At 42.1% G+C, this 23,269-nt stretch overlaps 1 protein-coding gene across 1 annotated transcript in view; it reads right to left on the minus strand.

The window, feature by feature from the left end:
• The window catches only part of THSD1 (thrombospondin type 1 domain containing 1), a 45,523-nt gene extending 29,734 nt beyond the window's left edge, over positions 1-15,789 (minus strand). The window contains exons 1-2 of the mRNA XM_029602779.1: positions 15,382-15,789; positions 8,691-8,841 (exon numbers count right to left, since the gene is read on the minus strand). Of these exons, the coding sequence (XP_029458639.1) occupies positions 8,691-8,766 (76 nt within the window). The 5' untranslated portion in view covers positions 8,767-8,841; positions 15,382-15,789. The remainder of the gene's footprint in view (positions 1-8,690; positions 8,842-15,381) is intronic.
• Positions 15,790-23,269: the final 7,480 nt, after the last annotated feature.

The following is a 23,269-nucleotide window of genomic DNA, read 5'->3' on the forward strand; positions in this document are numbered from 1 at the left end:
GATGTCCGTCTCCGGAGGGGGGCTGCAAAAAAAGTAAGTCGCTTCGTTGCTTTTCACTGCCAGTCCTCTCTCCCCTCCTCCCGAAAAGCAAGGCTGCTTTTCGCGCCTTGCTTCAGGAGGAGGGGAGAGAGGACTGACAATCCCGAGCGTAGGATTGCCCGTCCTCTCTCCCCTCCCTCTCTTGCTACTTTTTTTTTTCACTTTTTCGCTTTTTTTTTTTTTCATTTTTTCCACTTTCGTTGCTTGCTTCAGGAGGAGGGGAGAGAGGACTGGCAATCCCGAGCATCGGAGAACCGTCCACTTCCTGGTACCTGTCATTTCAAATGTCATTTGAAAGGGCAGATACCAGCGTGTTCGTGAAGCGTTAGGCCAGCGCACCCAGGATACTGTATAGCGCTCTATACAGTAAAATGGGTTGTGCGGGCCTAACGCTTCACGGACGCTTCTTAGACGCAGCTTGCATTTGCAAGCTATTTACATACAGTATCGAGCGGTAGGTGAGCTGGACTGTGCATGCGGCAACAGCGGGTGCGCCCGGCACTAACGCAGCTCTCCCTACCGCTCCTTACTGTATTGGCCTGTTAATTTAGCTGGATATCGTCTCAGTTATCCAGCTAAATGTCTCTGAATATGGACCTCTAAATTTCTAATTTCAACATTCTAGGAATCCTACACTAAATAGAAGTAATGCAGTAATGATTTCAGATGTTTTGTCACACAATTGATTTTGGTGCACTGTGAAAATAACAGGAATGTTTTGTCCGGTAATATTCCTTATATTGGCTCCTTATTTTTATAAACCAGAATGTCACTTGAAATTTTTACTTCATCTCAACAGTTTCTCAAAATTAATTTTAAATCTACAAAAATCTTTTCTTTCAATATACTATGTACTTTAACTTTAATTTTAGTACCGTGCTAAAAATACTTATTTTTTGCATGAAAAATGGATTACTTTTACAACAGGTTAACAACTAATACTATTGTCTTAGGTATTTATAGGTATCGGATATACTGACTTTTGTTGAGACTACCGTCAAAATGTATTGGCCCAGCAGATAAATAGTGAGGCAACATCAAAGTTAATTACTACATTCAGGAACACTAAATCCTGCTGCTCATTGACACAGAAGTCAATATGTGAATGTGTAGGTCCACATTCTCACTCCCTGCTGCTACTGATGCTGCTGAGCCCATGACATGCTCCAGCACCCTCCCCGTGATATGGGAGAAATAAGATCCACAGGGTGTGGGAGGTGGCAGGCAGAGAGGTTGAATGTTAATTTCATTATTTGCTGACTTGCCCAAACACTTCAACTTCCTTTCTAGCCTCAGATTGGGTGAACGAACCCATAAACTAATAACAATGTCAAACAATGTAGCAAAAGTAACTGGAGCATTGCTGGCTCAGTGGTAGAATTCTTGTCTGCTATGCAAGAGGCCTGGTTTCAGTTCCTGACCAATGCAGCAGCAGCAGAAGACTGGAAGGCTCCTCTGTATGTTCTACCCAGCAGTCCCAGGAGAGGACTCCAGTGGTCACAACGAGCAATCCAGGCTTCAAACTCCACAGAAGAAGACAGGAAGCACACAGAAGAGGACAGGAAGTACACACTTCAAACTTCCTTACTATACTCTATCCACTTACCTTACTAGTCTTTATTGCGTTTTGATTTTACATGGTAATTGTGTTTGGATGGAGTAATTTGTTGCAGATTTTATACTATTTTATACTTTGGCTATTTTAGCCAAAAAAAAATCATTCAAAAATTGGAAGAAGGATCCATCTGAAGAAAATAGGATAAAACATAAGCATTGTCAAGTTAAGTGTAAAACATTGATAAGACAGGGGAAGAGAGAATTTGAAATGAAGTTGGCCGTAGAGACAAAAACTCATAATAAAAACTTTTAAAAATATATCCGAAGCAAGAAACCGATGTGGGAGTCGGTTGAAACGTAAGATGACCAAGGGATTAAAGGGGCTCTTAGGGAAGATAAGGCCATTGCAGAAAGACTAAATAAATTCTTTGCTTCCATGTTTACTAATGAGGATGTTGGGGAGATACCAGTTCCGGAACCTGTTCACTGTGAACCTGGAAGATGTAGTAGGCCAGATTGACAAACTAAAGAGTTGCAAATCACCTGTACTAGATGGTATGCATCCTAGGGTACTCAAGGAACTCAAAAATGAAATTTCTGATCTATTAGTTAAAATTTGTACCCTATCATTAAAATCATCTATTGTACCTGAAGACTGGAGGGTGGCCAATGTAACCCCAATATTTAAAAAGGGCTCCAGGGGCGATCCGGGAAACTATAGACCAGTGAGCCTGACTTCAGTGCTGGGAAAAATAGTGGAAACTATTCTAAAGATCAAAATCACAGAGCATATAGAAAGCTACGGTTTAATGGAACACAATCAACATGGATTTATTTATTTATTTATTTATTTATTTATTTAAGGTTTTTTTTTATATACCGCGGCTCATTGGCAAACATCACCTCGGTTTACAATGAACATTAAATTAGCAACAAGCTTTACAATCCAACATATTTAAGAAATGATACAATAGCTGATAACATTAAAATTATAGTATAATAAAATAAACCAAACTAGAATTAGCTAGGGCGTACAGTGCTGGGGATCAACTTAAAGGAACATTATTAACAGTACAGAAATTTTCAAGGTCAATATTAATCATATTACAGGTAAATAGGACACCAAGGAGTGTTTAGCGTAATTGAAAGTAACTGATTGGAATGGGAAGAAAGTATTATATAAATTTCATATAATAATTTAATCTGAAGAGAAAGGTTCATAAATTGTAGGCTCGTTTACCCAAGGGATTTACCCAAGGGAACTCTTGCCTAACAAATCTGCTTCATTTTTTTGCAGCGGTTAATAAACATTTGGATAAAGGTGAGCCGGTAGATGTAGTGTATCTGGATTTTCAGAAGGCATTTCACAAAGTCCCTCATGAGAGGCTTCTAAGAAAAGTAAAAAGCCATGGGATAGGAAGCAATGTCCTTTCATGGATTACAAACTGGTTAAAAGACAGGAAACAGAGAGTAGGATTAAATGGTCAATTTTCTCAGTGGAAAAGTGTAAGCCGTGGAGTGCCTCAGGGATCTGTACTTGGACTAGTGCTTTTCAATATATTTAAAAATGATCTGGAAAGGAATACGATGAGTGAGGTTATCAAATTTGCAGATGATACAAAATTATTCAGAGTAGTTAAATCGCAAGCAGATTGTGATAAATTGCAGGAAGACCTTGTGAGACTGGAAAATTGGGCAACCAAATGGCAGATGAAATTTAATGTGGACAAGTGCAAGGTGTTGCATATAGGGAAAAATAACCCTTGCTGTAGTTACATGATGTTAGGTTCCATATTAGGAGCTACCACCCAGGAAAAATATCTAGGCATCATAATGGATAATACTTTGAAATCATCGGCTCAGTGTGCTGCAGCAGTCAAAAAAGCAAACAGAATGTTAGGAATTATTAGGAAGGGAATGGTTAATAAAACAGAAAATGTCATAATGCCTCTGTATCGCTCCATGGTGAGACCGTACCTTGAATACTGTGTACAATTCTGGTCGCCACATCTCAAAAAAGATATAGTTGCGATAGAGAAGGTACAGAGAAGGGCAACCAAAATGATGAAGGGGATGGAACAAATCCCCTATGAGGAAAGGCTGAAGAGGTTAGGGCTGTCCAGCTTGGAGAAGAGACGGCTGAGAGGGGGTAAGATAGAGGTCATTAAGATCATGAGAGGTCTTGAACGAATAGATGTGTATCGGTTATTTACACTTTCGGATAATAGAAGGACTAAGGGGCATTCCATGAAGTTAGCAAGTAGCACATTTAAGACTAATCAGAGAAAATTATTTTTCACTCAATGCACAATTAAGCTCTGGAATTTGTTGCTGGAGGATGTGGTTAGTGCAGTTAGTGTAGCTGGGTTCAAAAAAGGTTTGGATAAGTTCTTGGAGGAGAAGTCCATTAACTGCTATTAATCAAGTTTACTTAGGGAATAGCCACTGCTATTAATTGCATCAGTAGCATGGGATCTTCTTGGTGCTTGGGTACTTGCCAGGTTTTTGTGGCCTGGTTTGGCCTCTGTTGGAAACAGGATGTTGGGCTTGATGAACCCTTGGTCTGACCCAGCATGGCAATTTCTTATGTTCTTACATAAGAAATCTAATTCAAAACAAGAGTCAATAAGTTGGGTAACTAGGAAGATATTGCTAGATTAATTTAGTGTTTTGAGGGTCATTGCCAGACACATATAAATTAAATCCATAGACTAAAAGTACTTTAGGTTAGCTTTACATCCCTGCTCCCTTAGAAATTTTAAATCGATAACAAATCAGCAAAACTAAGATGCAGGAAGTAGTCCAGCAGCGAGAGTGAGGCTTTCCAATCATTTACACTGAGCACCACATGTATGATTATTATCTCCCAACTGGCAAGAGGTTGTATGTGTGCGCTAAGTACCAAGCTCTCAGAGTATGAATCCGATCTCAGGAGGCTAGAGGTGCAGACTGGAGGAGCTAAGGGAGTCAGGGAGGTATATAGAAGAGATCTTCAGGGACATAGTAGAGCAGTCCCACTTCCAATCTGGTAACCCCTGTGCTGCTTTGGAGGAAAAAGGTCACCTGGAAGGAGAGCATCAGCTTGATGAGGCAGGAAGCAATCCTGTAGCTAGAATCTGCCCTCAAGGTGACGAGGTATCCTCTTGCACCGAGGATAGGTGTCCAGGGACATGTGCCCAGGAATGAAGGGTTAGGACAGCCGTTACAGTTGGTGATTCTGTTATTAGGGAGGTTTATAGCTGGGTGGCTGGTGGACGTGAGGATCACATAGATGCTGCTGGGGAGGAGCATAGTTTAATAGAACAAAGCCAGCATAGATTTAGTCAAGGAAAGTTTTACCTTGCAAATCTGCTACATTTTTTTGAGAGCAAAAATAAACATGTGGATAAAAGTAAGCGAGTTCATATAGTGTATCTGGATTTCCAGAAAGCATTTGGCAAAGTCCCTCTTTGGAAATTAGAAAGTCATGGGTTAGGTGGCAGTGTCCTATTGTGAATTGCCAACTAGTTAAAAGATAGAAAACAGAGAGTAGGGCAAAATGGTAAATTTTCCCAACGGAAAAAGGTGAATAGTGGAGTACCCCAATGATCTGGTCTTGAACCGCTACTTTTTAATATATTTATAAATGATCTGGAAATGGGAACAAGTGAGGTGATCATATTTGCCAATGACACAAAATTATAAGGATGTGCAGTAGGGACGGATTTGTCCCATTCGGGATTCGGATTCATAGGGGCCCAAATCCATTGCATCCGTTCTTGGGGGCCCCCGATCCATTCATATGTCAAAAATACATTTGTTCTCTCCAAAAAAAAACCATCCCAGCCCTTTAAAGTTATTTATCTACAACCCCCCACACTCCTGACCCCCCCCCCCCCCCCCCAAGACTTGCCAAAAGTACCTAGTGGTCCAGCGGGGTTCCTGGAGCAATCTCCTGCAGGCGGGTCGTCGGCTGCCAGTATTCAAAATGGCGCCGATAGCCTTTGCCCTTACTATGTCACAGGGGCTATCGGCGCCATTTTGAATACCGGCAGCCGACAGCCCGAGTGCTTGCTGGACCACAGGTACTTCTGGCAAGTCTTGGGGGGGTCAGGAGGGTGGGGGAGCCTATTCGTTGGTGATCAGTTGTATTCGTGGGGGTTCTGAAATGTATGGTGAACCCCCACGAATACAACAAATATGGCATATAAGTTGCGGATTCACAATACGTCGAAAATGAATGCACACCCCTACAAAATTATTCAAAGTTGTCAAATCACAAGAGGATTGTGAGAAATCACAAGAGGATTGTGAGAAATTGCAAGAGGATATTACAAAACTATGAAATTGGGCATGCAAATAGCAAATAAAATTTAATGTGGACAAGTGCAAATTGATGTACATAGGGAAGAGTAACCCAAATTATAGCTACAAAATGCAAGGTTCCACATTAGGAGTCACCACTTAGGAAAAAGGGTCATCGTTGAAAAAACATCAAAATCTTTTGCTCAGTGTACAGAAAGCAAATAGAATGCTAGGGATTATTAGGAAAGGAATGGAGAATAAAACAGAGAATATCACAATGCCTCTGTATTGCTCCATGGTGCGACCTCATCTTGAGGTGTTACGTTCTGATCACCACATTTCAAGAAAAATATAGCAGAATTAGAAAAGGTACAATGAAGGGTAGCAAGATGATAAAGGGATGGAACAATTCTTCTATGAAGTAGGACTAAAGAGGTTAGGACTCTTCAGCTTGGAGAAGAGATGGCTGTGGAAAGATATGATAGAGGTCTATAAAATAATGAGTGGAATGGAACAAGTAAATGCTAATCAGTTCACTCTTTTGAAAAGTACAAAGACCAGGTGACACAATGAAATTACTGAGTAATACATTTAAAACTAATAAAAGAAAATATTTTTTTATTCAACGCATAATTAAGTTCTGGAATTTGTTGCCAGAGGATGTGGTGAAAGCTGCATTTAAGAAAGGTTTGGACAAGTTCCTGGAAGAAAAGTCCATTAACCATTGTTAAGGTAGAGTTGCAGAAATCCATTGCTTATTCTTGGGATAAGCAGCTTGGAATCTATCTATCGCTTGGGATCCTGCCAGGTACTTGTGACCTGGCTTGGCCACAGTTAGAAACAAGATATTGAGCTTGATGGACCCTTGGTTTGACCCAATATGGCAAGCCCTGTGTTCTTAAGTATGACTGATTTCACCAAAGCTGGTTCAACGATATATTTATCTGATAAGTCTGCAGTAAGTAGATTGTGTCTTCATAGTAATATAGTTGCCTTCTGAGAAAATTACCATCTATACCAGAATTTCTGTGAGGAAAGAGTGGAGAAATAGTGTAGTGATTAGAGCAGTGGGCTATGAACCAGGGAAACCAAGCCTCAAATCCTACTGTTGCTCCTTCTGACCTTGGGCAAGTCACTTTACCCTCCATTATTTCAGGTACAAATTTAGACTATGAGCTTTCTTGGGGACAGGAAAATACTCACAGTACCTGAATATAAACCACTTTAAAGTGCTGAAAAGCAGAAGACAAAAAAAAAAATAGAGAAGTTTTGGCAGCTCCACTGGCTGACCTTTTCAAGGCTTCTTTAAAATCTGGAGTAATTCTGGAGGACTGGAGACAGATGTATGTGGTAGCTTATTTACAAAAGTGGAAATAAGGAGGAGACTAAGAATTACATGCAGGTTAGTCTTACCTCAGTGGTGAGTAAATTAATTAGATCACCGATAAAATAGAGGATATGCAGTCTCTGGAATCCAAAGGAACACAGGATCCAAGGCAGTGTATGTTTTACCAGAAGTAAATCTTGTCAGACGAATCTGATCAATTCCTTTGATTGAGTGACCAGAGAGCTGGATCAGGGAGCATGTTAAATGTAGTGTACGTGGATTTCAGGAAGGCCTTTGAAATGGTTCCACATAGCCACATAAGTCGACTTAAAAATAAACTGAGCGCCCTTGGTATGGGCCTTAGAATGACTGGGTTATGAACTAGTTAGTGAAAAGTGACAGAGTAGTGGTAAATGGAGCTCAGTCCAAGAAGGAAGGCATTACTAGGGGTGTGCCTCAGGGGGTTGATCCTTGGACTGGTCTTTTCAACATTTTCATAAGCGACATTGTGGAAGGATTGTTGAGAAAGGTTTGTCTTTTTGCCAATTATTCCAAAATCAACCAAGTTGTGGACAACATGAGGAAGGATCTAACAAAGTTAGAAGAATGGTCTAGGATCCAGCAGCTAATGATTTAATGCTACAAAATGCAAGGGAATGATACAGAATTGGGGGTACAATTCTATGCACAAAACAACAGTGGGTGATCATATCTGATGATCTCAAGATGGCCCAGCAGGTGGATAAGTGATAGTAAAAAAGCCAGAAAGATGTGTGGGTGCACAGGGAGAGGAATGGTCAGCAGGAAAAAGGAGGTGATATTGCCGCTGTATAAGTCCCTGGTGAGACATTATTTGGAGACTGTATACAGTTCTGGAAACCGTACTTTCAAAAGGCACAGGATGGAGTCAGTCTAGAGAGTGACTATTAATATGGTCAATGATTTTTGTTGTAAAGCTTATGGGGATAGACTTAGAGATCTAAAACTTGTATACCCTAGAGACAAGGTGGGATGGGGAGATATCATCATAGAGACATTTAAATACCTCCAAAGAATAAATGCATAGGAGGTAGGCCTCTGTCAACGGAAAGGAGGCTCTGGAATAAGAAGTCATGGAATGAGGGTGAAAGGAGGTAGACTCAGGAGTAATCCCTAGGGAAATATTTCTTTATAGAAACGGTGGTGAATGCATGGAAGAGGTGGAGATAAGCACAGTATCTGAATTCAAGAAAGCATAGGAGAAGCATAGGGGATCGCTGAAAGGGTGGTAGGGATTACAGAGCTAAGCAGTTGGTGTGGATGGGAAGATTAGATAAGGCTGTGTGCTCTTTTTTTCTGCCATCCTGTTTCTAGGTTTTTAAGTCTGCTGTTTCACATCCACCTTCACTGAGACAGGATCCAGAAAACGCTTCAGGTGTTGAAAAATAATTTTCGATGGGCACCTGAAGTATTTTTTTCCCCTTGCAGTTCTGACAAGACTTACCATAATCACAGAGGACAACCAGTAACAAGTTGGAAAAGTCTTTCAAAGTGTGTCTCATTCTGATCAGTGGAAACATTGGTCATTTCACACCTCATGTCCTTCACCACTCCAAGAGCACATTCGTTTTTATCTTGAACACCTGAAAGGCAATCTTCAGATAGTGGAATACTGTTAAATTAGTTTCACAGCTCCTGACAAAGTAATAAAATCATAAAGTATATAGTTGAAATTAAATTTAATGAAGGTAAAGAGTGTTTAAAAGGCAACTGTAGCATCTCTGTCCTGTGTATGATTTCATAAGGACACTCCATAAGTAACAGTAGCCCAGTGCAGCTACTAAAAATGCTACTAAATTATTCTTTTTAATATTTTTCAGCTGCTCTCCTACAAGTGTCCTGAAATCCTGGGAAATCCATGGGATCTGATTAGTCCATGAAGAGAGTGTGTATGATGTCACTTCTTACATCATTGATAGCCAATATAGAACACTCAGTGAGTATGTGAGATAATTTGCAACTTTTTCTAACATGGCCGTTTCTGACCTTTATAGGGAACTGTAGGGGAGCTACTTAAATTGTTCCAAAACTAGGGAGGAGGTGAGAGAAAGACGGAGTGTTGAGACCAGCCCGGAGAAGGAAGATCAAAGGCGCTCACTGGATATCTGTGTGGTGCTCTCCTGTTCGCTGTGACACCATCTGCCTGAGCTGCCTGCAAGTATTTAATTGCGGTGGCATGGCACGCAGCCACCGGCGCGCTACCAAAGCCACACGCCATTAAGCCAGATGGGAAGAAAAAAGAAAAGTAAGATTATAACCTCCTTTCCAGCTCCTGCTACCATCAGAGGACCAATGGATAAATATATCCAACGTCTGGGTGAGTCACCTATTATGGACAATAGTATTGAAAGTTAAACCTCTCCTATAGAGGTTTCTTCAAGTCCAGGCCCTGTTCAGCCTCCACCTCAGCCAACAAGGCTGAATTTGGCTGTTGATCCTTTGCAAAGTATTTCTACCTTGCGAGGATCTGACCACGTTGCTTCCAGTATAGAGCAAGCTTTTGATCTTAATATTGATACATCTTTGAATAGAGGTGAATGTCCAACTGTCTCACACCCTGATGTTTCCCATCGAGTTTCATTGCCATCAATTATATCTTCTTTTTTAGGGAGCCTTAAGGATATGGAAGAACCTAATGTGGTAACGCTTAAGGATATCTGGAAGATGGTTGTAAATTACACCAAACTTTAACCCAGACTGTATCTCAGCTCTCAAATTTCTCTGCTGAAACTAGAGCTAAAATAAATTTGAGTAACAGGATAATTGCTTGAGCTTGTTGAGATGCACTAATGTCACTTTAAATGCGACTATAACGTCAGTGCAAAATGCAGGATTATGCTCTATGAAAGATAGCTTGATGGTCCATAATCATTTGGAAGGTTTAGGAAATGTTATGCAGTCAAAGAATTTAAGGTTTTAAATTTTCCAATCATGAGCTTGCTATTACCCTTTGAAATGTTTAGAAAATATCTGATGGCGATCTTAAGTTTTGTGGAGGATTAAATTCCTTGTGTTTCAAATATATATTATTTACCCAGGCAGAGAGGATTAAATGTGGAAGGAGTATTACCATCTTCTGGGCAAAAACCCCCCAATATATATTTCTTAGAAGCTTCTATTGATATAGGGCCCCCACCAAGGCCACTCTAACTGTTGCTTTCTCCCTACAAAAGGATAGAGATGCTGTTTTCCAGAAGTAATGTCAGAATAAGGATTTTTCTTTTTGTGGCAACAAAATACAAATTTTTCCTGATGTCTCTCATGAAATACAAGCAAGGTGGAAGCATTTTCTTAAAACAGAGGGGCCGCTTTCTTTTTAAATGTCCCTGCAAGTGTCCAGTTTCTTTTCAGAATAACAACTTTGTGTTTTATGAGCCACTTCATCTGGAATCATTTATTTCTGATAAGAGCTGAAACAGTCTGGGGAAAGGGTTCATAATTATCTAATAAGGTGGGTGTTGCTGGATGATAAAGCAAAATATCCTCTCTCTCCTTTTCTCTCTTTGCTTTGCGTTATTACTATTTGTTGATTGATTATATTCCCTCTTTTATGTGGACTTGTTATGGGTTGTTTTGATTTGTAAAGTAATGTGTGCCTAGGCTTTTGTTGTTTTCTTTAATAATATTTGTATTATTTGGAAGAATTTCAGGAAAGAATAAATAAAAAAGTTCCAAAACTTTAAAGTACCAGAGACGAGGCATACTAATTTTTCATATGTATGTTCAGCATATTGGGCAATCACAAAGGGTACAACTGTCTTTTCAACTGAGAAATGACTGAGGGAACTTACAATAATTCACCTTGTGAGGAAGAGTATGTGCTTAATGGCCAGGCTCGGATTATTATTTATAGAAGAATAAACTGTGGCCTGTCTGTATCCCAACTGGTGTCAGTGTGTACTTTAAAGGGAGGGGGAGGGGAGAACGTCAAGGGCCCTCCCTATGTTCATGTTAAACCATAGATGAGCAGATGGTCATATTATGGGGGTAATTTTGTAGCAGCCTGCATAAGAAAGTTGGCAAATACACTCATTAAGTTACACCAGATTTCAAGGTGAATTTATATACATATGTTTGCTTTGAAAACTACCCCACCAGCTGAAATGTACACAGAAATGTTTTTGTGCAAATTTACACTCACACTTTTGAAAATTGGAAAAGTATGCACATAAATCCTAATCTCTTCCCAGCCTCACTCCCAGAAATACCTCTTGCTCCGTCTGGGTGAACTTACACTCAAATAGGACATATTGGGCAGGCAATTTTATTAAGGGACATATCTGGGGGTGAAGCATTGTTTTACCTGTGGAAATGGCTTTGAATGTTAACCTTCCCTATCACCAAAGTGCGCTAACATGACAAACTGCAGCATAAAGTATCAGAAAACGTAAGTTTTAGGAGGTCTAACCAGTTTTCCATATTCCACCATCGTAATCGATACTGTCATCATGGTGGGTTTTTCTTTACAACTTATAGTGCAGATTTCTAGTAGCTGCACTGGTCCTGGGCAGAAACTGAAGTCTTTGTAGGTTTTGACACTTTTGAAAGGACACATAAAGAAAGATGTCAGTGCATGGACTTGACATTAAATAGCTACACAAATTATATGAAAATATTTTTTTGCAAGCTAGTCCTAGCTTTAATGAGATCACAAGTGGTTTTGTCATGAGATGTGTTATAGAGGTCAGTTAAACCACCTGACAGCTAAATTTCCTTGTTAAAAACCATTTCTTGTCTGTACTCAAATCTATTTTAGAGATAAAATAACTATATGATCTCTTAATGCCCAGCTTCAATTCATGAGAACTGTAAACCCTGATTGCTTTATATAGTTTAATGTGTGTGAAGTCTGACACTAATAAAGCAATATCCTCAAAATACTGAGTCTTGTCAGCTGTACAGCGAGTGGGTATTCGTATTTCTATTTAAGCCATACATTAATGGTGTTGCATCACAGAAAACACATTACATTAACTCTCGGTGTTATTCTGATTTGATGACAGCTATCACAGTTCCTTTGTGATGTTGGCTGCTAGAAAAGCTGCTCTCTTGAGCCATCACTGTACGATTTCAATCAAAACAGGTTGGGCACAGGCAGGTTACTGCATCTCTGTCCCAGAGAAGTGCTTGGAGTTCTACAAGCAAATGATAAACCTTGAGATGATACTTCCCAGAAGTTCAAATAGTTCCTCAAATAAAAGATTCGGCATGATAATTTATTTAGCTCACATATAGGTATGGATAAGTAAGCCAACACATTCGGAGAGTGCCACAAGAACAGTGGCTGTGGGAATGCAGGTGAGAGCCACTAAATTAGTGGTGCTCAAAGAAATCAGGAGATGTCAAGGTAAGGGGAACTCCATGGAACCTTATGAGTCTCATTCAACAGAGTTTTCCACAGGCATAGAATGGGGGAAAAAAATCCTAAGATCGACAATTGTTGGGAATGAAAAACAGCAGACAAGGGGAGGTACCAGAGTTTGCCAGTTTTCTCCCTTCTGTCAGATCAGTGACTTACACAGGAGCCCCTGCAGCTCAGTGAGCTTATGAAGGCACCTGACAGAGCCAAACATGGATGCACAGTGTCCCCTACTCTTTTGTGTGTGGTACTACTAGGCTGAGTTTCTTATTTTTAGTTCTGTGCACCTGAAAACATTTTATTTGCTGAGCAGTGGTCTCACCTTCCAGTCCAGCCCCATCGTATCAGGTCTTTGATTTTAAAAAACAATTCAGTAAAATGCCATGAAAGCAAGCAGGTTTCTAACGTGACTTAAGACAGCTAACACTTTGAAAGGAAAATGCATTTCCTTTGCACCAAACTGAAATGCAAGAAATCTTTTCAAAACAATAGCTCCAACAAAAAGAAGCAGCCAGTACAATGATTGTATGTATAATATATATATATATAGAGAGAAAGACATAAATACAAAAAGAGGACAAGCAAACGCCATATAAGCCTGGCTTTCATTTTCCTGACAGAAGCACTAGGGGAAGGAAGGCCCAGATTAGAAGGTTAGCTTGGATATGTGCGGTTATTCTACCGTTTTATGAGAGTCATTTGACACATTTGAATACCAAAGCCATTGCGTTGGAACAGTCTTCCCCTATATCCTTATCTCTTCCTCCTGAAGAAGCCTGTATATGGAGAAACAGAAGTCCTTTGTGAGGAGAGATCTAAACTCACTAGGAGAGCCTCAAGCTGTCACAGATAATAATGTGTGTCAAAACAGATCGCCAAAAGTACCAACTGAACATACTAGTGAGAGATGCTGACTGTGTGATTGACACTCATAATAGGCTTCATCGTGCAGCGGTATCACTTTACGACAAGCTTGTTTAGAAAGCGAGGCTTCACAGTTGATTTAATAAAAACTGCGTTACATTCAATTTGAAACTTTATAGCATATATAAAAAAAGAAAAAAATGTATGTTCACTTGGAATTGACCAATGATTAAAAATAAGGCTGAGTCATAAAGTGATACCGCAGCACGATGAGTGTCAATCACACAGCAAGCATCTCTCACTAGCATGTTCAGTTGGTACTTTTGGCGATCTGTTTTGACACATTGGGTATTTGCCATAGTCCTTCACTTTTTCAAAGATGCAGGGTTACCTGATTCATTTTCTGACTGACAGATAATAATATGACACATTAAAAGTGGAACTGAGCATCAAGTTGAGTGATTTCAGCGTTCTAATTCCACGGCATTCTGCAAAGTATTTTGTGAACAGTTTGGGTCACTTATTGCTAGCTCACCCCCAAGACTGATTGTAATTATAAGCATTTATTAAGGTTTCACGGGAGATGAACTTTTGAAGCTAGGGAGTCGCACTGATGTTATATTACTTTATTCAGATGTATTGTGATTTATCTTAAGAAGTACATTTGTATATACAAGCAGCATCTTTTCAAAAAATATAATTGTTTTCATAAAATGTATGCAATAGAAATTATCTGATGATTTTTTGACATTAGGGTTTCCCTTGCCCCATTTCTTTATTTATGCTTATTTCTGAACACTTGAATTCTATTGTTTAACTGCCCCATCATTCTCCCTATATATAAATAAATAGAAAGATAGATGGTTTATTCCCGGCAATCAATCGCGAGTTTCAGTGAGTTTTCTCGGCTGGGGTGAAACCTCATTAGGACTTTGCAGCTGCAAGGATATTAACTTAAAAAAAAAAATCAGCCTTCTAAATTTTAGCACTGGGCCACTTGATAGCCCACCCAACAGCCCTGGAGCTCTTCTTGATGCTTTTACCTTTCACTCAAGAAAAAATAAACAAGATATCACCTCTACTAATCAAATATTATACCATATTCTTATTTCAAGATGTTTTAGGAAGAGAAATCTTTCTAATATTAAATAGTTCTGGTGAGAAAAATTGCTCCCATTTATGAGAAATTGAGAACTATTTAATATTAGAAAGACTTCTCTTCCTAAAACATCTTGAAATAAGAACATGGTATAATATTTGATTATTAGAGGCGATATCTTGTTTATTTTTTCTTGGCTATTATATCCCTCGAAAAATACAACGTTTTTGTGTTTTTTTGCCTTTCACTCAGCACAACTAACTGAGTCACAGGGAGTCCGACCTCTACATATTTTTAGGAGGCTGAAACATTTTAGAAAATCTGAAAGAGTCGTTCTGATTACTTAATATTTTCCGGTGCTCCTCACCGCTATGACCACCAGTAAAAACAAAACGTTTCCTTGCCAGACCCCCAACCTTATGAATAATTACGGTAATCGCTTTGGCCCGGCAGTAAGACGGCAGGTAGCGAGAAGTGACCCAGCCAGATGAAGAAGTCTGCACTGGGAAAGAGAAACTTGTCAGAAGGAACGTAGTATGGAGAGATCATGAGAACGGCCGAGGAGGCGGGGAAGCGCCCGAAGTGGAATCGGCTCGGGAAGGATCTGCACTCCCCCGGGAGGGAAGAGCCGATGAGCATCAGTGCTCACATTACCCAGAGGGTGTGACAGAGCAGGTTCCCGGAGAGTGTGAAGCCCAGGTACCTGCTGTGAAGAGACAAACCCCAAAATACAAAGAAGGAAGGAGAATCCCCCACTCCCTTTGCTTTCCGGCCCATCAGCTTGGCAGGGCTGCCGGGCAGCGTCTTACTTACCTTGCGAGAAGGCGCAGAGCTCTGCCGGCAGACCCCCAGCACTGACGCCTGGCCAGAGGTGGCCTGGCGTATTTCTCACGTTTCTCGGCGAAACTGTAATTCATCCACGCCCCCTTCACTGATAAATCGCGCTACAATTCCACTCCCTGGGTAGTAACCCCCCTCCCAAAAACCAACCCAGGCTCGTGGTTCGGGATCCCAGAGGCAAGCTTCCCGCTGCTCCTGGGGAAGGAGGGAAGGGGACTCGGGAGAGAGCTAACGCCCTTCCCCGCCTGAAGCTGGAGCTGGGACGAGAGGCAGAGCTCGCACACACCCAGGCAGGGGAAAAAAGCCATGGGCTTCAGTGCAGAGCGACCTTTTCTTTTCCCCAGGAAACGAGGCAGGAAACGTGCATGCCATCGAAGCTGTGTAAAGGTCTTCCGAAAAGGAAAGAGCATCAAGTTTAGCGAAGGAATCTTTTAAATGCAGGGGATTGGACGGCGTGGAAGAGCAACTTTCTGCCAAGACGGCAGCCTTAGGGTTTCTCACCAGCAAGTTTTGTTTTTTTTTTATTGTGCACTACCACTATAAAAATAAAAAGTGCATTTTATAATCATGTGATTATATTCTTGTCATGTAAACAAAGGGCTGACATGTGAGATCAGCCACAGCTGCCAAACATCTGGCAGCTACAGAGAAAAGACAAGCTGATAGTGTTGCGACTGTCGCTGCCCGATGTCTCCACTCTGCCCACCTTACCGCATTGGCGACTCCCCCCAGGGTTGGTGGAAGGCTGGCTGCCGCAGCGTCTCTCTGTCTACCTCGTCCAGCATCCCCGGAACAGCCCGATGCTGCAATCCGTCATGTTAACCTGATGCCTAGGGGCGCGTGCGCCCCTGCCTCATGTACCAGAAGTGGCGTGAACCTCATGTACCAGAAGTGGCGCTCTCCCAGCGCATGCACAGGCCACTTGCCTGTGCGCGCGATACAGTAGTTAAATGAGGCCCGGCGGTAGAAACGGGCAAAAGGAGGCGCTAGGGACATTAGCGCGTCCCTAGCGCCTCCTTTTGGCCTGGAGTGGCGGCTGTCAGCGGGTTTGACAGCTGACACTCAATTTTGCCAGCGTCGGTTCTCGAGCCAGCTGACAGCCACGGGCTCGGAAACCGGACGCCGGCAAAATTGAGCATCCGGTTTTCAACCCGACAGCCACGGGCAGACTTCAAAATTTATTTTTTTTAAAACTTTCTTTACTCTTCAGGACCTCCGACTTAATATCACCATGATATTAAGTCGGAGGGTGCACAGAAAAGCAGTTTTTACTGCTTTTCTGTGCACTTTCCCGGTACCCGAAGAAATTAGCGCCTACCTTTGGGTAGGCGCTAATTTCTGAAAGTAAAATATGCGGCTTGGCTGACATTTTACTTACTGAATCGCACAGGAATACCTAATAGGTCCATCAACATGCATTTGCATGTTGAGGGCACTATTAGGTTCGGCGGGTTGGACGCGCGTTTTCCACCCCTTACTGAATAAGGGGTAAGGGAAAACACACGTCCAATGGCAGGTTAACAGCGCACTGTATTGTATCGGGCCATCTGAGCCTGACCAGTGGTCCCTCTCGAGATCTTGCCCCGGGGGCGTAGTCATCTGCCACTGGTCCAAGGATCCACCCACAACTCTCCTAAATAATAACAGATTGCTAACTCCATGGATCCGGCACAACTCAATGCCTTGCAGGCCATAACGGGCCTGGCCCAGCGCATTGTGGAGCAGCAAGACGCCTTGGAGAAACTTACTTCAGCATTTCATCAGCTACACACACACAAGTTTCAAGGCACAGCCTCCAACCAAGAAGGTCAGTTACCGGAGGTAACTTCGAAGACTGCTATACCTCTGGCAGCTCCAATACGCTTTTCCGGAGAAATCCAGAAGACCCGGGGCTTTTTGAACCAGTGCTGCATGCACTTTGCCTTACAGCCGTCTCTGTTTCCTACAGCTCTCTCCCAGATTATCTACATCCTTTCATACCTGGATGGTGGGGCCTTGTCATGGGCATCTACCTTGTGGGAATGTAAAGACCCCATTTTGCAGGACATAGAAGGATTTATGGATTTGTTTAAATCTGTTTTTAATGACCTTGCTCTAACCTCTGTCGCCGGTTCTGCTTTGGTTGAATTGAAGCAAGGCAACAGACCATTGGCTGAATTTGCCATAGAGTTCAAAACTCTTACGGTAGAACTCTGTTGGGACCCCAAATGTCTCAGGACTGTCTTTTGCAGAGGCCTGGATACCCGTTTAAAGGACGAGTTGCCTGCTCGTGAAACACCTGACTCGCTGGACGAATTAGTAGACTTGGCCACTCTGATTGATCAACGACTCCGGGACAAGGTGAAGGAACTCCAGCCTAGGGTGTTACCTGGGTTGATGGTTCCAGTAATCCCTGCTACTGATACAGTTGAACCTATGCAACTTGGTCATGGACGCTTGACTTCCAAGGAGAGAAGATTTCGGAAGAAGCACGGCCTTTGCATGTACTGTGGTCAGCCCAGCCATGATGTCTCTACATGCTCCACTCGTCTGACTGCACCCTCTATTACGTTCTCTCTCCCAGTCTCCTTGACCTACGGACCAGGCACGGTTCAGAGTCCTGCCCTGGTGGACTCGGGGGGCAGGAGGCAACTTCATTCTCAGACGTCTAGTGGAATATTTGAGGATTCCCCTCATCCAGTTGAAAGACCCACTACGACTATCCTCCATTCATGGAGAGCCCTTACCGGGAGATGTGACTTGCCAAACCAAATCAGTTACTCTCCGCACCGGAGCTCTTCATACGGAATCGCTCTCCTTCTTCATACTGGATAAGTCTGTGCACCCTATCGTCCTGGGTGCACAGCCTATTACCCAGTTTGCAAGTACACCAACCCCAATTTGACTGGGCATCTCTGGATCTCTCCCACTGGAGCCCAGAATGTCATGGAAAATGCCTTAAGGAGATATTGCCTATTATTGGCATGCCTGTGACTTCAGCAGTACTGGGACTGCCGCTCCAGTACACCCCCTTCGGGGATAATTTCTCCAAAGAAGTAGTTGATATTCTTCCTCCACAGGAGCTCTATGACTGTGCCATACGACAGAAATCTAAAGCTGAGCCTCCGAAAGGACAGGTGTACTTTCTCTCAGCTTTTAAGAATAAAGCAACATCGAAAAATATGGAAGAAAATCTCCAGAAGGGCTTTACTCAACCATTAGAGTCGCCAGCTGGTGCGGACATTTGCTTTGGGGGAAAGGTAGATGATACGATACCCAGTGAATGTTCTGCAATATCTCAAGACTCTAGTGAACTATCTTCTATATCTCGAGACTCACTTATCATCAATACAGAAGACAAATTAGAACTCAAAGTCACAGAGATTCTGGATGTTCGTAAAAGAGGCAAGACTTTTGAATACCTTCTAAAGTGGGAAGGTTTCGGCCTCGAAGTGATCTCTTGGGAGACCAATATCCTGGATAAAGAGATGCTTCGTCAGTTCCATCTTGTGCATCCTATAAAAACTAAACCTGGTACCCAAAGAGGAGATCGCCCTTTGAAGGGGGGTACTGTTGCGACCGTCGCTGCCCAACGTCTCCACTCCACCCACCTTACCGCATTGGCGACTCCCTCTGGGGTTGATGGAAGGCTGGCTGCCACGGCGTCTCTCTGTCGACCTCATCTGGCGTCCCTGGACTGGCCAGACGCTGCAATCCACCATGTTGACCTGATGCCTAGGGGCGCACACTCAGCGCGGCCCCATATTATGTACCGCTTTCTACGCAAATTTATTGCATCGGCCCCTTAGTGTTTGGGTACTTGCCAGGTTCTTGTGGCCTGGATTGGCCACTGTTGGAAACAGGATGCTGGGCTTGATGGACCCTTGGTCTGACACAATATGGCAATTTCTTATGTTCTTAGTACTTGGGTCTTTCCAAATCCCACTCCTTTGCAATTCTTAGACAATTATCAATAAGATGTGATCACACTAAGTTTCAGAATCAGCGCAGAAACTCACTAATATTCAGCCTCCTCCCTCCCAACCTTGTACTATTTATTACAGTTCCTTATACACAAATTTCAGATTCTAAATGAGAAAATCATTTTAGGGTCACCATAAATCATCCCCTTTTTCATTCATCAGGAATTCTGAAAAAGATATGACCAAATCATAGGTGTGTAACCAACTAATTTTTAGTCCCCACTCCCTCTCCTCCTACTCTTGTGCCATTTGTTTTAGCTTATCAACAAAATCTGACTGTTCTCAGGAGTCCTCAGTAAGAGATGCCATACCTGAACGGACTAAAAGCCATCAAGTCCAGCATCCTGCCTCCAACTGTGGCTAATCTAGATGACAAGCACACAGTAGATCCCAAACAATAGATCCAATCCTTCTTGCTCAAAACGAGGAACAAGCAGTGGCTTTTGCAATTCTATATGGCTAATAGTGGTTTATGGGCTTTTCCTCTAGGAGCTTGTCTAGACTCTTTTTAAACCCAGCTGTGCTAACTGCTTTCACTGCATTCTCTGGCAAAAAAATTCCAGTTTAATTAGGCACTGAGTGAAAAAATACTTTCTTTAGTTTGTTTTAAATATGCTATTTATTTATTTAAAAGCACTTATTACCTGCCCGTCCTATGTTCAGAGCGGGGTACAAAATGAAACATATACAGACAAAAGAGAGGAAGGAAAGGCAATGCAAATCATAGCAGGGGGAAAAGGACAAGCAGCAAGGAAGTGGGATCAGAAGTGCCAGGGGGGTCATAGGAGAGGGGCGTTAAAGACTGGATAGTTTTCCCTATAGGGGGACAAGTTGAGGGTAGTCCATTGTCACAAGCTCCAAGGCTGAAGGTAAGCCAAAAAGTGGGCCATCTTGCTGAAACAGTCGACTGTGACCCAGATGGTATTCATACCTTCAGAGGGGGGAAGATCAACTACAAAGTCAGTAGCGATATGCATCCAGGGCTGCTCCAGAGCTGAAAGTGGTTGCAGCAATCTCCACGCTTGGCCAGAAGTAGGTTTGTGCTTGGCACAGTTGGCACAAGATGCCACATAGGAGAATGTATCTTCCTTGATCGTTGGCCATTAATAATACTTCTGGAGCTTCAGCAGGGTACGGTGTTGACCAGGATGGCCAGCCAGCTTGGAATCGTGAGCCCAATAGAGCACTTTCTTCCTGAGATGTTTCGGCATGATGGTTTTACCAGCGGGTACAGAGTGGGTAGCACCCAAGATGACTTTCTTCAGGTCGATTATGTGCTGAGGTTCTTTGGGTACATCCTCCGAGAGAAAGGAGCGTGACAGGGCATCAGCTCTGGTATTCTTGTCTCCAGGGCGATATTTGAGCACAAAGTCAAAACGGTTAAAAAAAAATAAGGACCATCTGGCTTGTCTATGGTTAAGACGTTGCGCATGGCGGAGATACTCTAGATTCTTATGATCCGTAAACACGGTAATTTGATGTTGTGCGCCTTCGAGCCAAGGCCGCCATTCCTCGAATGCCAGTTTAATAGCCAGGAGCTCTTTATCTCCGATGCCATAGTTCTCTGCTGGAGAGAAACGTTGCGAAAAGAAAGAGCAGGGATGGAATGCTATGGAGTCTCCGGTTTGACTCAATACAGACCCCACACAGACGTCAGAGGCGTCGATCTCTACGATGAATGGCTTGTTGGGGGTCTGGATGACGCAGGCAGGGTTCGGTGGAAAAAGCAATCTTTAAATTCTCGAACATGGAAATGGTCTCCGCAGACCATTTAGAAGCGTTGGCCCCTTGCTGGGTCATGGCAGTCAAGGGCACAGTTAAAGAAGAATAATTCTTTATAAAGCTTCTGTAATAATTGGTGAACCCCAAAAATCATCTCAGGGCCTTCAGGCTGGTAGGTTAGGACCAATTTTTTATACTCTCAAGTTTTTGGGGATCCATCTGGAAGCCATCTTTAGACACAATGTAGCCAAGAAAAGGCACGGAGTCTTTATGGAATTCGCACTTGGATAACTTGGCGTAGAGCCGATGTTCTCGTAGTCTTCGTAGTACTTGTTTGACGTCCATAAGATGGACTGAATCAAATCAAAGTAAGCCTAGAAGATGTGGTAGACCTGATTGACAAACTGAAGAGCAGTAAATCACTGGGACCGGATTGTATACACTCCAGAGTTCTGAAGGAACTAAAAAAATGAAATTTCAGACCTATTAGTAAAAATTTGATACCTATCATTAAAATCATCCATTGTACCTGAAGACTGGAGAATAGCTAATGTAACCCCAATATTTAAAAAGGGCTCCAGGGGCGATCCGGGAAACTACAGACCGGTTAGCCTGACTTCAGTGCCAGGAAATATAGTGGAAATTGTTCTAAACATCAAAATCACAGAACATATAGAAAGACATGGTTTAATGGAACAAAGTCAGCATGGCTTTACCCAAGGCAAGTCTTGCCTCACAAATCTGCTTCACGTTTTTGAAGGAGTTAATAAACATGTGGATAAAGGTGAACCGGTAGATGTAGTATACTTGGATTTTCAGAAGGCGTTTGACAAAGTTCCTCATGAGAGGTAATCCTAATAACCCCTTGCACATTTTATAATCGCTACCACGATCCACCAGATCCTGGGATCATTTGTGTTCTGTATCCCTTGCACCTCTTTTGTATAATTTGTACTCTTGCACCTTGTATAAACATGTGTTACCATTCCTCTTGCTTCGCTCCTCCTCTTTAATTGTTGGGGTCCCCCTCTTCCAACCCCCGGTTTCTTAGTTCTCCCATCCCCTCCCCCTGTTATTTGTATTTTCCACCTTTTGTTATTATGTAAACCGATATGATGTGTACTTTAATGTTGGTATAGAAAAGCTGTTAAATAAATAAATAAATAGAAAGTCATGGGATAAGTGGTGATGTCCTTTCGTGGATTGCAAACTGGCTAAAAGACAGGAAACAGAGAGTAGGATTAAATGGACAATTTTCTCAGTGGAAGGGAGTGGACAGTGGAGTGCCTCAGGGATCTGTATTGGGACCCTTACTTTTCAATATGTTTATAAATGATCTGGAAAGAAATACGACGAGTGAGATAATAAAATTTGCAGATGATACAAAATTGTTCAGAGTAGTTAAATCACAAGCAGATTGTGATAAATTGCAGGAAGACCTTGTAAGACTGGAAAATTGGGCATCAAAATGGCAGATGAAATTTAATGTGGATAAGTGCAAGGTGATGCATATAGGGAAAAATAACCCATGCTATAGTTACACAATGTTAGGTTCCATATTAGGTGCTACAACCCAAGAAAGAGATCTAGGCGTCATAGTGGATAACACATTGAAATCGTCGGTTCAGTGTGCTGCGGCAGTCAAAAAAGCAAACAGAATGTTGGGAATTATTAGAAATGGAATGGTGAATAAAACGGAAAATGTCATAATGCCTCTGTATCGCTCTATGGTGACACCGCAGCTTGAATACTGTGTTCAATTCTGGTCGCCACATCTCAAAAAAGATATAATTGCGATAGAGAAGGTACAAAGAAGGGCTACCAAAATGATAAGGGGAATGGAACAGCTGCCCTATGAGGAAAGACGAAAGAGGTTAGAACTTTTCAGCTTGGAGAAGAGACGGCTGAGGGGGGGGGGGGGATATGATAGAGGTGTTTAAAATCATGAGAGGTCTAGAACGGGTAGATGTGAATCGGTTATTTACTCTTTCGGATAATAGAAAGACCAGGGGGCACTCCATGAAGTTAGCATGTGGCACATTTAAAACTAATCGGAGAAAGTTCATTTTTATTCAACGCACAATTAAACTCTGGAATTTGTTGCCAGAGGATGTGGTTAGTGCAGTTAGTATAGCTGTGTTTAAAAAAGGTTTGGCGGAGAAGTCTATTACCTGCTA

This window comes from Rhinatrema bivittatum, chromosome 5, assembly GCF_901001135.1.
Source record: "Rhinatrema bivittatum chromosome 5, aRhiBiv1.1, whole genome shotgun sequence".
In the NCBI taxonomy this organism is placed as follows: Eukaryota; Metazoa; Chordata; class Amphibia; order Gymnophiona; family Rhinatrematidae; genus Rhinatrema; species Rhinatrema bivittatum.